This window comes from Salmo trutta, chromosome 16 (assembly GCF_901001165.1).
Source record: "Salmo trutta chromosome 16, fSalTru1.1, whole genome shotgun sequence".
NCBI lineage: Eukaryota > Metazoa > Chordata > Actinopteri > Salmoniformes > Salmonidae > Salmo > Salmo trutta.
In genome coordinates, this window is record NC_042972.1 from 23,309,382 (window position 1) to 23,326,004 (window position 16,623).

The following is a 16,623-nucleotide window of genomic DNA, read 5'->3' on the forward strand; positions in this document are numbered from 1 at the left end:
CACTGAGAAAGACAAAGGGGAGAGAGGGACACTGAAAGAGAGAGCGGAAGCGAGCGAAAGACAGAGATGGCGACAGAGAGGGAGACAGTGACTGAGACAGAGGGAGAGAGAGTGACTGAGACAGAGGGAGAGAGAGTGACTGAGACAGAGGGAGAGAGAGTGACTGAGACAGAGGGAGAGAGAGTGACTGAGACAGAGGGAGAGAGAGTGACTGAGACAGAGGGAGAGAGAGTGACTGAGACAGAGGGAGAGAGAGTGACTGAGACAGAGGGAGAGAGAGTGACTGAGACAGAGGGAGAGAGAGTGACTGAGACAGAGGGAGAGAGAGTGACTGAGACAGAGGGAGAGAGAGTGACTGAGAGAGGGAGAGAGAGTGACTGAGAGAGGGAGAGAGTGACTGAGACAGAGGGAGAGAGAGTGACTGAGACAGAGGGAGAGAGAGTGACTGAGACAGAGGGAGAGAGAGTGACTGAGACAGAGGGAGAGAGAGTGACTGAGACAGAGGGAGAGAGAGTGACTGAGACAGAGGGAGAGAGAGTGACTGAGACAGAGGGAGAGAGAGTGACTGAGACAGAGGGAGAGAGAGTGACTGAGACAGAGGGAGAGAGAGTGACTGAGAGAGGGAGAGAGAGTGACTGAGAGAGGGAGAGAGTGACTGAGACAGAGCCCATTGAAGTTCTTGTTTTACCCTCTCAATCAGAGCTCTAGTGGGCAACATCAAACAGAGAGAGAGATAGTGAGAGGGAGTGAGAAAGGGAGACAGAGCGAGAAAGAAAGGGAGATAGAGAAAGAGAGAGAGGGAGAAAGAGATATAGAGATTTCACTTGCTTTGGCAATGTTAACATATGTTTCCCCTTTGAATTGAATTGAGAGAGTGTGTGCTTTTCAAGCACTAACAGATGACACAATAGCACTCCAATATAATAGCATGCTTCAGAGGAGGTTGTCAGTGGATCAGGGAGAGAGTGAGGGGGTAGTGAGAGAGATCCCACACACACACCCACGGACACACACACACCTTACCCACATATCCTGGGGTCCCACAGGCTGTAGACATGACACTGCCCGTGTCCTCGATCTTAGACAGGCCAAAGTCACTGATCATTATCTTAGAGTCCTCGTCCATACTGTAATACAACAGATTCTCTGGCTACCGAGAGGCAGGGAGAGAAAGAGAGAGAGAGATTGTAGGGTTAAGGTATTATCGAGAGAGAGAAATAGAGAAATAGAGAAAAAGAGAGGAAAAGAGAGAAAAAAGTGAAAGAAAAAGATAGAGACAAAGAGAGTGTCACAGTATCTAATGAAGGTGGCGCCCCTCCTCGGTCGGGCGGCGCTCGCCGGTCGTCGTCGCCGGCCTATTAGCTGCCACCGATCATTGTTTCTGTGTCTGTTGGTTTTGTCTGTTGATCCCGCACCTGTTTTGTGTTTTTCATTAGTGGGGGGTTATTTAATGTGTATTTTCAGTTGGGGTTCTCGTGCGGGATTGTTCGTTTGTTCATGAAGGACAGTTGTGTTATCTCCGATTTAGGAATTCATTATATTGCCGGGCTGCGCCCCGCGCGCTGTTTGTTTTTTTTGTGCGCTTCTTGGATTTCTTTTTTTTTTTGAGAAAAGTGTTTTCTCCTGGCGGACTTCGCCACTCGCCCTGTGCCCCAACGGCTATTGCGACTGGTATTGCCTATTAAAACTCAGTTGCTCCGGCCCTCTGTCTCCTGCTCCTGATTTCATACATCCACTGGTCCTAGACGCTCGTGACAGAATCCCGCACCTATAAAATGGAATCAGCAGGAGCAGAAGCGCCGTCCATGGCTGAGCAGGTGTCTCAACACGCCAGCCTCCTCCACCGCCTAGGCTCGGCCATGGACCAGGTGTTGGCCAGGTTGGAGAATTGGGAGAGAGGTGCTTCCCCAGCTGGACCAGCTCCGGTCCCTCACCCTGCGCCCCTACACACACCCCCTGAAGCGGGCGCCGGTGGTATCCGGATTACTCCTCCCCGGGAGTTCGATGGGACGGCCGCTGGGTGCAAGGGGTTCTTGCTCCAATTGGAACTCTACCTGGCGACCGTCCGCCCCCCCCCCTCCGACGAAGAGAGGGTGAGCGTCCTCGTCTCCTGTCTCACGGGTCGAGCCCTAGAATGGGCCAATGCGGTCTGGGATGGCCCAGACTCGGCTCGGGGCGACTACCCAGAGTTCACCCGCCGCTTCCGGGCGGTGTTCGATCATCCCCCGGAGGGCAGGGCGGCGGGTGAGCGGTTATTCCATTTGAGACAGGAGACGAGGAGCGCTCAGGATTTCGCCCTAGAATTCCGGACTCTCGCCGCTGGATCGGGGTGGAACGAGCGGGCCTTGATAGACCACTATAGGTGTAGCCTTCGCGAGGACGTCCGCCGGGAGCTGGCCTGTAGGGACAACGCCTCCACCCTCGACCAACTGGTGGACTTGTCCATTAGACTGGACAACCTGCTGGCTTCCCGGGGACGTTCCAGTCGGGGCCTGTTCGTTCCGCCTCCCAGTTCCCCCGCTCCACAGCCCATGGAGATAGGGGGGGCTGCGTCGAGGAGGACCGGAGGGGGGGGTCTCTCCTGCACCCGATGTGGACGCAGAGGACACACTGTGGACCGGTGCTGGAGTGATCCCCCCGGGAGTTCGGAGGGCAGGCAGAGCACTACTTCGAAACCCCAGGTGAGTCCGCACCAACCACACCCAGAGCCCCCTGTCGACCACATGTACACCTCGGTTTGTTTTCCAGATTTTTCCCCTCACTTCCAGTATAAGGCACTAGTCGATTCAGGTGCAGCTGGGAGTTTTATGGACCTTGGGTTAGCTAAGAGGTTAGGGATTCCCCTGGTTCAGCTGGACCACCCCTTCCCCGTGCACGCCTTAGATAGTCGACCGCTAGGGTCAGGCCAGGTAGGGGAGGTCACAGTGCCACTGGTGATGCAGACGTGGGGGGGTCATGAGGAGCGTATCAGCCTGTTCCTCATTGACTCCCCAGCGTTTCCGGTGGTACTGGGAATCCCCTGGCTGGCTACGCACAACCCTCAGATTTCGTGGAGACAGAGGGCTCTGACGGGGTGGTCGAGGGAGTGCTCAGGTAGGTGCATAGGAGTTTCCATCGGTGCGACTACGGTGGAGAGTCCAGACCAAGTCTCCACCGTGCACATTCCCTCAGAGTTTGCCGATTTGGCTATCGCCTTCAGTAAGACGAAGGCGACTCTATTACCACCCCATCGACGAGGGGATTGTGCGATAAACCTCCAGGCCGACGCGGTTCTTCCTAGGAGTCACGTGTATCCTCTGTCTCAGGAGGAGACAGTGGCTATGGATACATACGTCACTGAGTCCTTGAGACAGGGATACATTCGGCCCTCTAAATCCCCCGTCTCCTCGAGCTTCTTTTTCGTGAAGAAGAAGGAGGGAGGTCTGCGCCCGTGCATTGACTATAGAGGTCTAAATGCTATCACAGTGGGTTTCAGTTACCCACTACCTCTCATTGCTACGGCAGTGGAGTCATTTCACGGGGCGCGCTTCTTCACGAAATTAGATCTCAGGAGCGCATATAACCTGGTGCGTATCCGAGATGGAGACGAGTGGAAAACCGCATTTAGTACCACATCGGGCCATTATGAGTACCTCGTCATGCCGTATGGGTTAAAGAACGCTCCCGCTGTCTTCCAATCCTTTGTGGACGAGGTCCTTCGGGACATGCTCGGGCAGGGTGTGGTGGTGTACATCGATGACATCCTGATTTGCTCCGCCACACGCGCCGAGCATGTGTCCCTGGTGCGTAAAGTGCTTGGGCGGCTGCTGGAGCATAACCTATACGTCAAGGCGGAGAAATGTGAGTTCTTCAAAAGAGCCGTCTCATTTCTAGGATATCGCATTTCCACCTCGGGGGTGGAGGTGGAGTGTGACCGCGTGACGGCTGTGCGTAATTGGCCAACCCCAGCCACTGTGAAGGAGGTACAGCGGTTCTTGGGGTTCGCTAATTATTATCGGAGGTTTATCCGGGGTTTTGGTCAGGTGGCGGCTCCCATTACCTCACTGTTGAAGGGGGGGCCGGTGCGGCTACGATGGTCAGCAGAGGCGGACAGAGCCTTCCTTCGTCTGAAGGCTCTGTTTACCAACGCACCTGTCCTGGCGCACCCGGACCCCTCTTTGCCATTCATAGTGGAGGTGGACGCGTCCGAGGCTGGGGTAGGAGCTGTGCTATCGCAGCGCTCGGGCGTTCCTCCGAAGCTCCGCCCATGTGCCTTCTTTTCTAAGAAGCTGAGCCCGGCGGAGCGCAACTATGATGTGGGGGACCGGGAGCTGTTAGCTGTGGTCAGGGCTTTGACGGTGTGGAGACATTGGCTTGAGGGGGCACGTCACCCTTTTCTCATCTGGACCGACCACCGTAACCTGGAGTATATCCGGGCAGCGAGGAGGCTTAATCCCCGTCAGGCAAGGTGGGCCATGTTTTTTACGAGGTTTAACTTCACTCTCTCGTACATTCCAGGTTCCCGGAACCGGAAGGCTGACGCACTGTCGCGTCTCTACGACACCGAGGAGCGGACCATCGATCCTACTCCCATACTTCCCGCCTCCTGTCTGGTGGCGCCGGTGGTATGGGAGGTGGATGCGGACATCGAGCGGGCAGGTCGGTCAGAACCCACTCCACCGCAGTGTCCCGTGGGTCTGAAATACGTTCCGCTTGGTGTTCGCGATCGACTGATCCGATGGTCCCACACTCTACCCTCCTCGGGTCATCCTGGGGTGGAACGGACAGTGCGGGGCCTGAAGGGAAGGTACTGGTGGCCCACCTTGACTGAGGATGTTCGGCGTTATGTCTCTTCCTGTTCGGTGTGCGCTCAGTGCAAGGCTCCTAGGCACCTGCCTCGAGGGAAATTACAGCCCCTCCCTGTTCCGCAGCGACCTTGGTCTCACCTCTCGGTGGATTTCCTCACGGATCTCCCGCCGTCCCAGGGGATTACGGCGATCCTGGTCGTTGTGGACAGGTTCTCTAAGTCCTGCCGTCTGCTCCCTTTGCCCGGTCTTCCTACGGCCCTGCAGACCGCGGAGGCCCTGTTCACCCATGTCTTCCGGCACTATGGGGTGCCCGAGGACATCGTATCTGATCGGGGTCCCCAGTTTACGTCCAGGGTGTGGAGATCGTTTATGGAGAGGCTGGGGGTCTCGGTCAGCCTGACCTCGGGTTTCCACCCCGAGAGTAATGGGCAGGTAGAACGCCTCAACCAGGAGGTGGGCAGGTTTCTGCGGTCATATTGCCAGGACCGGCCAGGGGAGTGGGCGCAGTTCGTGCCATGGGCCGAGATGGCCCAGAACTCTCAGCGCCACTCCTCTACCAACCTGTCACCCTTCCAGGTGGTCTTGGGATATCAGCCGGTCCTGGTGCCATGGCAACAGAGCCAGACGGAGGCTCCTGCGGTGGAGGCATGGGTGGAGCGCTCTCAGGCGACCTGGAATGGTGTCCAGGAGTGCCTAAGGAGAGCTGTTGAACGCCACAAGGAGAGCGCTGACCGCCACCGCAGTGACGCCCCCGTGTATAATCCGGGGGACAGAGTCTGGCTCTCGACGCGGTACCTGCCCCTCCGCCTGCCCTGCCGGAAGTTGGGTCCGCGGTTTGTGGGGCCGTTCAAAGTCCTGAGGAGGATAAACGAGGTGTGTTACAGGTTACAACTCCCTACATATTACCGCATTAACCCCTCGTTTCATGTGTCTCTCCTCAGGCCGGTGGTAGCTGGTCCACTACAGGACGGTGAGGTGCTGGAGGTCCCCCCGCCCCCCCTGGACATCGGGGGGGCCCCGGCGTACACAGTCCGAACCATCCTGGACTCCCGACGTCGGGTAGGGGGCCTGCAGTACCTCGTGGACTGGGAGGGGTACGGTCCGGAGGAGAGGTGCTGGGTTCCGGCGGCGGACATTCTAGATCCACCGATGCTACAAGAATTCCACCGTCGCCGTCCGGATCGGCCGGCGCCTCGCCCTCCGGGCCGTCCCCGAGGCCGGCGTCGGCGCGCGGCTGGAGCCGCGCGTCAGGGGAGGGGTACTGTCACAGTATCTAATGAAGGTGGCGCCCCTCCTCGGTCGGGCGGCGCTCGCCGGTCGTCGTCGCCGGCCTATTAGCTGCCACCGATCATTGTTTCTGTGTCTGTTGGTTTTGTCTGTTGATCCCGCACCTGTTTTGTGTTTTTCATTAGTGGGGGGTTATTTAATGTGTATTTTCAGTTGGGGTTCTCGTGCGGGATTGTTCGTTTGTTCATGAAGGACAGTTGTGTTATCTCCGATTTAGGAATTCATTATATTGCCGGGCTGCGCCCCGCGCGCTGTTTGTTTTTTTTGTGCGCTTCTTGGATTTCTTTTTTTTTTTGAGAAAAGTGTTTTCTCCTGGCGGACTTCGCCACTCGCCCTGTGCCCCAACGGCTATTGCGACTGGTATTGCCTATTAAAACTCAGTTGCTCCGGCCCTCTGTCTCCTGCTCCTGATTTCATACATCCACTGGTCCTAGACGCTCGTGACAGAGAGAGAGAGAAGGGGAAAAGAGAGAGCAAAAAAGAAGAAGGGTCAGAAAAAGAGGAGGGGAAAAAGAGAGAGGATGGGAGAAAAAGAGGAGGGGAAAAATTAATACAACTTGGTTTACTTGAAGCTTTTCTCACAGAAACCTTAATGATTCTGGTAAGAAAGAATTGGCAAGACAAGCTGTTGAGGCAGTACATTGGTACCTCCATACAGCCTGGGATGTAAATTAACCTCGATTTCCAGATTTCTCACGTTGGTGAACACGAGACATGGATGTGTGGCAATGCAAGACAACGCGTAACGAGAGTGGTTATTTTGTTTGAGTACATAACTTATGGACAGCATCTAATGCATCTCTGTATCTATTTCTACAGGATCCATTACAATTGCACAAGAGTAGTGTACAAGTTCTTACATACTGACTCTCCAAGGAGTAAGCAAACAAAATCAGCCCTCTCCCCTCTTCTGAGCCCTAATTTCTGGTCCCTTGTGTAGAATGCTCATGTCATGGAGATGTGTGTATGTATTTGTGCGCATGTGTAAATGTGTGTGTGTTTGAGTGTGTGTGCGTGCGTGCGTGTTTGTATGTGAAGAGTTGGAGTACCTTCAGGTCCCTGTGTACGATGCCCGTGTCATGGAGGTATTTGACAGCGTCCAGGATCTGGTGGATGAGTTGGCTGGCGTCTCTCTCTGTGTAGAAACCCTTCTCTACGATGCGGTCAAACAGCTCCCCTCCAGACACCCTGACAGAGACACAGAGGAGAAACATTAAAGGGAGAGGCTTTACACCCACATGTATTGAACTCATACTCCAAACCAATCCCCCAATCTGTCCCCGATTTGTGACCTACACTATTCCTAACAGAACACTGAATAAGGAACATGTTTAATGCAACATTACCAGAGAGAAAGAAAGACAGAGAAAGAGAGAAAGAAAGACAGAGAAAGACAGAGAGAGAGAGAGAGAGAGAGAGAGAGAGAGAGAGAGAGAGAGAGAGAAGAAAGAGGAGACTCACAGCTGCATGACCAGATACAGGTGGGATGTGCTCTCAAAGATGTCCTCCAGTGAAACAATGTTGGTGTGCTTGATTCTGAAAAGACAAAAAGACAGAGTAAGACAGAAATACATGAATATTGTTATGAGTACAATGCCAGCCCTGACAACATGAACAACAACCTACTGCTAATGCAGCAGTGCTATGCCCAATGTTTTCCAGCAGTGCTATGATGCCCCACGGTGTCTCACTCGCAATACTGTCATATGATCGCCAGGTGGCACCATTGCTGTGTGTAAGAGTGTGTAGGAGCGCCACAAACAAAAACATTAGGTTAATGCTCAATGAAAGAGCTCTACACGGGATCCAATCAATACAGAACTAGCCATATCGTAGGGCCAGTTGTTTTCTCACCACATCAAACAGTGGTCTGACATAGATGAATGTTTCATAATCTCTAGCCAGAATACGGGTCCAGCGGCTGACATTGGTTGAACACCTGTGTCCATGTCTTCATTCAGCACCACTGATGAGAGAGAAACTAGCCAGTTAGGGGTAGTTCTACAGTGACTGAGGGAAATACGCTGGCAAAAACAGCACTGGTAATACACAAGCCAAGAAAGAGACAATCAAGGCTGAAGCAGGACATTGCTCTGTTGTTATAAGCAGTTATGTAGGTGATATGTGACACTGTGTGTTCTTGCTGTAAAGGAGAGGAGGAAGGAGAAAGTATAAGTGTGTTGGGATCCGAGTCAGTGTCTGTCTATGAGTATTTCCTTGTATCACCCTCTGTTTACTTCTCCCTCATCTCAAACCGCTCTCTCTCTTGCTGTCGCTCTCTCTTTTGCCTTCTCTTGCTCTCTCTCCTTCTCTTTCTCTTCCTTCATCACACTACTGAAAGGAACTCCACACACACAATCTCCCTCCGCCTCTGTGTGTGATGTTACCCTGGCAACAAGGACACTAAAAATAGGGCTTTACTCCTGACATTTCTGGTGAACAACCCACTGTTTCTACTGACACATAGATACCGTACCATACCATACTATACTATACTATACTATACTATACTATACTATACCATAACATGAATCCAGCCAGTCCCCTTTCTCCATTGACCTCCATATACTAAAATCACATATACTATAACCACATACTACTGCTTTGCATCAAGCTGGCTCTGCTGTACATTACCACGATGAGCCAATCAACACCATGCAGTCAGTCCTTTACATTGATAGACCCTGTGTGTTATGATCCCTCAGCCTCGTTCCTGACCATAAGGACTATTAAGTCATTTCAATGACTGATGATGGGGGAACAACCTGGTATTATTAAAGATATTGTGTTATGTGGTGGTGCGGTGCGCTGCAGTGTGTTGTGTTGATCTGTGCAGTACAGCAATCTCATTCTCTATGTTACTGACGTGTGCAGCACGACAAGCTCATTCTCTATGTTACTGACCTGTGCAGCACGGTGAGCTCATTCTCTATGTTACTGACCTGTGCAGCACGGTGAGCTCATTCTCTATGTTACTGACCTGTGCAGCACGGTGAGCTCATTCTCTATGTTACTGACCTGTGCAGCACGGTGAGCTCATTCTCTATGTTACTGACCTGTGCAGCACGGTGAGCTCATTCTCTATGTTACTGACCTGTGCAGCACGGTGAGCTCATTCTCTATGTTACTGACCTGTGCAGCACAGCGATCTCATTCTCAATGTTGTTTTCCTTGCCCTCCAGAGCCTTCTTTGGGATACACTTGATGGCTACGAGCCTCTGGGTCCCCTTTTCCTCCGCTAGCACCACCTCCGAGAACGCCCCCCTGCAACACAGGAAACACACATTTTCAAAAACATCACACACACACACACACACACGTACAGTTACACTTACTAACTGCAAAGACCAATTCAAATGCTGTACATTAACAAATCAAATGCAGTAAACTGTATTAAAGGGTGGTTACTGAACGTATGCCACCAATGAAAAAGTGAGGCAGCTAGTCTTGGTCCCAAGACCCCAAGTCAATATGGCCTGTCTCTGAGGTGGGTCACTAAAACGATAGTGACATTTAAATAAGAGGAAAGGTTCGGTTTCAAATGAATAGGTGGAGTTCCTGGGGAATAAGGCGAGTGTCCACCCTGTGTGCGTGATGTGTGTGTGTTTGTGTGGCTCACTTTGCTCGGACAGTGTTTGCACGTGAGCTGCATGACTCATGGTGGGGCGAGTGTGGGTACAGACAGAGCCTTCCCCCTCGAGAACACACACCAAGGTAGGTAATCCCCCTGGATCCCCCAGGCCTAACCAGCCACAACCTGTCCAACCCTAACCCATTCCCCATGGCCAGTCACTATTAGCAGGCACATTCTGTCCAGTGTCCACAATTCCCTTCCCTCCCAAGACCACAGTGTCTCTCTACCTAGGGAGGGGATCCCCATGGTCTAACCAAGCACATCCTGCCGGTCTCTCATCCTATCCTTCCCATGATACCTCCCAGCACCGTAGGCTCTCTCCACCGAGGGAGGGGATCCCCATGGATCCCCATGCCAGCTATAACCAGGCACATTGTGTCTGTCTCTAAGCGATCCCAGTAGCCCAGCAGGCAGCACCTCTCTACCCAGGGAACGTGTCCCCACGGCCAGTCTCTAACCAGGCACATCCTGTGTCTCCCATCCCACCCACCCCACCGCATCCTTCCCAGCAGCACCACAGGTTGTCTCTCCACCCATGGAGGGTTTCCCTACTGAGGGCGAGTCATAATAACAAGAACATCACATGCTGTCCGTCCCCTCATCCAACCCCAGAAGCACTGCACGGTACGTCCCAGGCCAGCAGCCTCTCACAGCCGTGTGTGTCTTGGCAGCCGGGTCCCGTGGGGCCGAGAAGAGGCTGTACAAACAAAAACATGACTGGGTTCTCTCTCACTCACCATCACCAGCCATCATAACAATCCATCCACATCAGCCATCCGAACCCTGTCTGACTCCCACAAAAACTGCACTCCATCTATCTATTATTGAGATGATAAAGCATTTCCTTTTTTATTTCTACAAGCCACTCTCTCTCTCACCACTCTCTCTCTCTCACTGCTATTCCGGATAACTTGTGTGCTTTTTGTTGTCCCCACCACCCTCAATGTCACTCTCAAAGTTCACATGGAAGAACACTTTAGAGGCACTACAGTAATGTCACCATTGTGAATTATTCAATAGACCACTCTGAAACACACACAGCCACCGTGCAATCAGAGACAGATGACAATGAAGATGTATATCTATATCTACCTACCTATCTTACTGTACCTACAGTACCTACCTCCCTAACTGTATCTAAGCCTGCCTGCCTGCCTGCCTGCCTGCCTGCCTGCCTGCCTGCCTCCCTCCCTCCCTCCCTCCCTCCCTCCCTCCCTCCTACTCCTGCATCGCCCCATGACAGTTTGGATGTATTGGGCTGTTTGGTTTCTGTTTATGCTCTCTGGTGTGACTCATTCCCCTTGTTCCGCACACACGTGCACACGCACACACACACGCACTCACAGGTGCAGAAAGAGTTTGATGCTATTATTAGATTTTATAGAAGGAATGGAACAAAAAAAGAACAACCGAGTGTTTAAGCGCGTAAAAATAGTCTGTCCTCGTTGCAACACTCACTAAAGAGTTCCGTCAGCACAATAACTGGCCGAGCAGCCGCATACAAGCCTAAGATCACCATGCACAATGCCAAGCGTTGGCTGGAGTGGTGTAAAGCTCGCCGCCATTGGACTCTGGAGCAGTGGAAACGCGTTATCTGGTGTGATGAATCACCCTTCATCATCTGGCAGTCCAACGGACAAATATGGGTTTGGCAGATGCCAGGAAAATGCTACCTGCATAGATCCAACAGTTTTTCATGGTTTGGGCTAGGCCCCTTGGTTCGAGTGAAGGGAAATCTTAACGCTAGAGCATACAATTACATTCTAGAAGATTCTGTGCTTCCAACTTTAAAATTGGTACTTAATGCGAAAAAAATTAAAGTATGTTGTTTTCTAATTCTTGTAGAAATATTTCAGATGGTTTACACATTTATGCTTTGGATGGTTCTTTCATCGAGCAGGTTCCTGCCTATAAATATCTGAACTTTTGGATTGACAAAAATGTTATGTTTAACAAACATACAGATGAGCTAGTTAAGATGCTGATATTTACAGTACGCTTCTTTTATAGAAATAGATCATGCCTCTCCCTAAGCAGCAGGAAGCAGGTTGTATGGGAAAACCTTCCTGCCAACTTCCTGCAGCAGCCACTACTCTAAAACCCTTGGATGCAGTATATGATAGCGAGCTTCACTTTATCACAGGTGACAGGTTAAATACTCATCACTGCATCCTTTATCAGAAGATCGGCTGGAGCTATCTTACAGTGACTTCAGAAAGTATTCATACCCCTTGACTTATTGCACATTTTGTTGTGTTAGAGCCTGAATTCAAAACTGATTACAGTAAATTGTTTTTTTTCCCCCTCACCCTACACACAACACCAGATGATGACAAAGTGAAAACATGTTTTTAGAAATGTTTGAACATTTATGGAAAATTAGGTACAGAAATACAGTGCTTTCCACACCTGGATTGTGCAACATTTTCCCATTATTCTTTTCAAGTGGTACTCAGTAATGTGTTGTATTGGATGTTCCCCAAACATAACATGTAGTATTCAGGACAAAAAGTCTATTGATTTGCCACATTTTTTGCCGTATTACTTTAATACCTTCTTGCAAACAGGATGCATATTTTGGAATATTTCTATTTTGTACAGGCTTCCTTCTTTTCCCTCAATTAGGTTAGTATTGTGAAGTAACTACAATATTTGTTGATCCATACTCAGTTATCTCCTATCACAGCCATTAAACTCTGTAACTGTTTTAATGTCACCATTGGCATGGTGAAATCCCTAAGTGGTTTCCTTCCACTCCGGCAACGGAGTTAGGAAGGACGCCTGTATCTTTGTAGTGACTGGGTATATTTATACACCAAAGTCTAATTAATAACTTCACCATGCTCAAATGGATATTCATCGTCTGCTTTTTTTTTCTTCATTTTTACCCATCTACCAATAGATATCCTTCTTCGCGAGGCATGGAAAACTTCCCTGGTCTTTGTGGTGTAATCTGTGTTTGAAATTCACTGCTCGACTGAGGGACCTTACAGACGCTTGCGTCCCACCTAGTCAACAGCCAGTGGAATCGCGTGGCGCGAAATACAAATACCTCATAAATGCTATAACTTCAATTTCTCAAACAATCAACAATTTTACACCATTTTAAAGACAAGACTCTCGTTAATCTAACCACATTGTCCGATTTCAAAAAGGCTTTACAGCTAAAGCAAAACATTAGATTATGTCAGGAGAGTACCCTGACAAAAATAATCACACAGCCATTTTCAAAGCATGCATATATGTCACAAAAACCAAAACCACAGCTAAATGCAGCACTAACCTTTGATGATCTTCATCAGATGACACTCCTAGGACATTATGTTATACAATATATGCATGTTTTGTTCAATCAAGTTCATATTTATATCAAAAAACAGCTTTTTACATTAGCATGTGATGTTCAGAACTAGCATACACACCGCAAACTTCCGGTGAATTTACTTAATTACTTACAATTAATGTTCACAAAATACATAACAATTATTTTAAGAATTATAGATACAGAACTCCTTTATGCAATCGCGGTGTCAGATTTTAAAATAGCTTTTCGGCGAAAGCACATTCTGCAATATTCTGAGTAGATAGCCCGGCTAGCTAATTTGACACCCACCAAGTTTGGCCCTCACCAAACTCAGATTTACTATAAGAAAAATTGGATTACCTTTGCTGTTCTTCATCAGAATGCACTCCCAGGACTTCTACTTCAACAACAAAATGTTGTTTTGGTTCAAAATAATTTATAGTTATATTCAAATAGCTCTGTTTTGTTCGTGCGTTGAGGTTCCTATCCGAAGGGTGACGTGCGGGCGCATTTCGTGATAAAAAAATCCTAAATATTCCATTACCGTACTTCGAAGCATGTCAAACGCTGTTTAAAATCAATTTTTATGCGATTTTTCTTGTAAAATAGCGATAATATTCCAATCGGGCGATGTTATATTCATTCATAGACTGAAAGAAAAACATGGAGTCCTCTCGTGGACGCGCACTGCAGTGTCAGTGTTCTCAGCCTGACCACTCACAAAAACTCCTGCTTTTTTTCACCCAGAGACTGCAGAGACGTCATTCCACTTTCTGGCGCCTTCTGAGAGCCAATGGAAGCCTTAGAAAATGTCACGTTACAGCAGAGATGCTGTATTTTTGATAGAGATGCCCTAGAAGTAGAACAAATTGTCAGACAGGGCACTTCCTGTATGGAATCTTCTCAGGTTTTGGCCTGCCATATGAGTTCTGTTATACTCACAGACACCATTCAAACAGTTTTACAAACGTTAGAGTGTTTTCTATCCAAATCTACTAATTATATGCATATTCTCGTTTCTGGGAAAGAGTAATAACCAGATTAAATCGGGTATGTTTTTTATCCGGCCGTGCAAATACTGCCCCCTAGCCCCAACAGGTTTTAATGCACACAGAGTGAGTCCATGCAACTTGAGAAGCACATTTTAATTCGTGAACTTATTTAGGCTTGCAATAACAAAGTGGTTCAATACTGGTTCAATACATTTCAGCTTTTCATTTTTAATTAATTTGTAAAAACTTAGAAAAACATAAATCCACTTTGACATTATGGGGTATTGTGTGTAGGCCAGTGACAAAAAAAATCTAAATTTAATCAATTTTAAATTCAGGCTGTAAGACAACAAAATGTGTGAATATTTTTCTGAAGGCACTATATTTCCCATAGATCACACAATTTGATTTGGCTGACAGCACATCTCTTAATTGAAAGGATGCAAACTTTCCGGTTTTCAGCCTCAGTCACTATTAGCAACCCTGTCCTGCTATAGGGTAGCATGGTGCATAGCGTTAACTTACGGTCTATCACTGAGCTGAGCATAACACCAACCACACACACGCACACACACACGTGCACGCACATGCACACACACACATGCAGGCACACCAGGCACGTGTACAGATAGGGCTCAACTAGTGCCCGAGCCCCTGCCCTTTTGCCCTCCTTTGCCCTGTCTCTTTAAAAAACATATTTTAAATGTAACTAATTGCACATCAAACTAGTACATTTCAGATAGGGCTCAACTAGTGCCCGAGCACCTGCCCTTTTGCCCTCCTTTGCCCTGTCTCTTTAAAAAACATATTTTAAATGTAACTAATTGCACATCAAACTGGTTAATTTCATAAACTCTTGAATCTCAGAAAATTCCCCCTTTCCCGGCCCTCCAGCCCCAAGTGCACCCGTCTAACTTCTGCATGCAGCGGCCACTTGCTACTAACACTGGGCGTTTGAATACTGGTAGGCTACTTTATGTTGGCTCTGTCATATGTATATATCTCACTGTTAGGGGCCAAGGAGGAGGCAATTCGACTGCGTGTTTGTAAAGGCAGATGTTGGCACAGCAGTAGAACAAACTGAAGTCAAGTAAAAACATGTTTGTTTTAACAGCATAGCTAACTAGCTAGCTAGCAGATTTACATCATTATTCGCTATGATCAGCTGACAGACACTCTTTTCCCTTATGTCAATAAATTTGTCGTCTAGTTAGTAGGCCTAGGAGTCAGTGGCATGTGTGATGAGTGATTGTGTTGTTGCAGAAAACAAATAGGCCTACAAATGTTTACATTTCGGCTACAAAGACAGTTGGTATATAGTATGAATTTCAAGTTATGAATTTGCCCTATTTTATTTTGAGCACCTGCCCTCCCAAAGCTCTCTGCACGGCCCTAACGCACACTAAACTATCTTACATAACTTAAATCATACTGTATATATTCTAATCCTATGCATTCCGTTGAATTCCCATATATTGTTTGTTCCCCTTGCATTCATTTTTAAAGTCGCTGTAAGGCTCCCCATGATGAGAAATCCTGCCACAAATGGCCTTCAGTCTTGTGCTCAATGAGCCAGTGGTGCAGAAATGGGTGCATGGTTAGGCTGATTCCAAAAGGGGGGATCAAATCTCACACACTCACTGCACTTCCCATTCTACAGAACTGTTTTTAAATCAAATAAAGTTGCACTTGTCATCGACTCGGAAAAGAACTCGGCTTTATATGGGCTGTTCGACCATCTCTATATTCGGGCTGTAGCTATAAAGTCTGCCCTGGCCTGTTTTACAGTAAATATTAACTGATATTTTATCACTAGTACAAAAAGCCCTGTCTGGCCTGTACCTGGCAACCCCTAAAAAGCACTGGGCTGAGGGCCTGGGGACTAGTGAGAGAGACAATCAGAGAAGAATGTATGGCTCCCTCACTCCAGAGTGCTAAACATACAGTAGATGTCAGAAGTTTACACACACCTTAGCCAAATACATTTAAACTCAGTTTTTCACAATTCCTGACATTTAATCCTAGTAAAAATTCCCTGTCTTAGGTCAGTTAGGATCACCACTTCATTTTAAGAATGTGAAATGTCAGCATAATAGTAGAGTGAATGATTTATTTCAGCTTTTATTTCTTTCATCACATTCCCAGTGGGTCAGAAGTTTACATACACTCAATTAGTATTTGGTAGCATTGCCTTTCAATTGTGTAACTTGTGTAACTTGGGTCTAACATTTCAGGTAGCCTTCCACAAGCTTCCCACATAAGTTCGGTCAATTTTGGCCCATGACAGAGCTGGTGTAACTGAGTGAGGTTTGTAGGCCTCCTTGCTTGCACACGCTTTTTCAGTTCAGCCCTCAAATTTTCTATAGGATTGAGGTCAGGGCTTTGTGATGGCCACTCCAAAACCTTGACTTTGTTGTCCTTAAGCCATTTTGCCACAACATTAGAAGTATGCTTGGGGTCATTGTCCATTTGGAAGACCCATTTGAGACCAAGCTTTAACTTCCTGACTGATGTCTTGAGATTTTGCTTCAACATAACCACACAATTTTCCATCTTCATGATGCCATCTATTTTGTGAAGTGCACCAGTCGCTAAAGCAGCAAAGCACCCCCCACAACA

General features: G+C 48.5%; 1 protein-coding gene across 4 annotated transcripts in view; it reads right to left on the reverse strand.

Moving 5' to 3' along the window:
* The window catches only part of LOC115150331 (calcium/calmodulin-dependent protein kinase type 1-like), a 57,567-nt gene that overhangs the window by 7,048 nt on the left and 33,896 nt on the right, over nucleotides 1–16,623 (reverse strand). For all 4 annotated transcript variants that reach the window (XM_029693515.1, XM_029693516.1, XM_029693514.1 and 1 more), the window contains 4 exons: nucleotides 9,207–9,338; nucleotides 7,536–7,610; nucleotides 7,124–7,262; nucleotides 1,024–1,150 (listed from right to left, as the gene is read on the reverse strand). In XM_029693515.1, coding sequence (XP_029549375.1) covers nucleotides 1,024–1,150; nucleotides 7,124–7,262; nucleotides 7,536–7,610; nucleotides 9,207–9,338 — 473 coding nt within the window. The remainder of the gene's footprint in view (nucleotides 1–1,023; nucleotides 1,151–7,123; nucleotides 7,263–7,535; nucleotides 7,611–9,206; nucleotides 9,339–16,623) is intronic.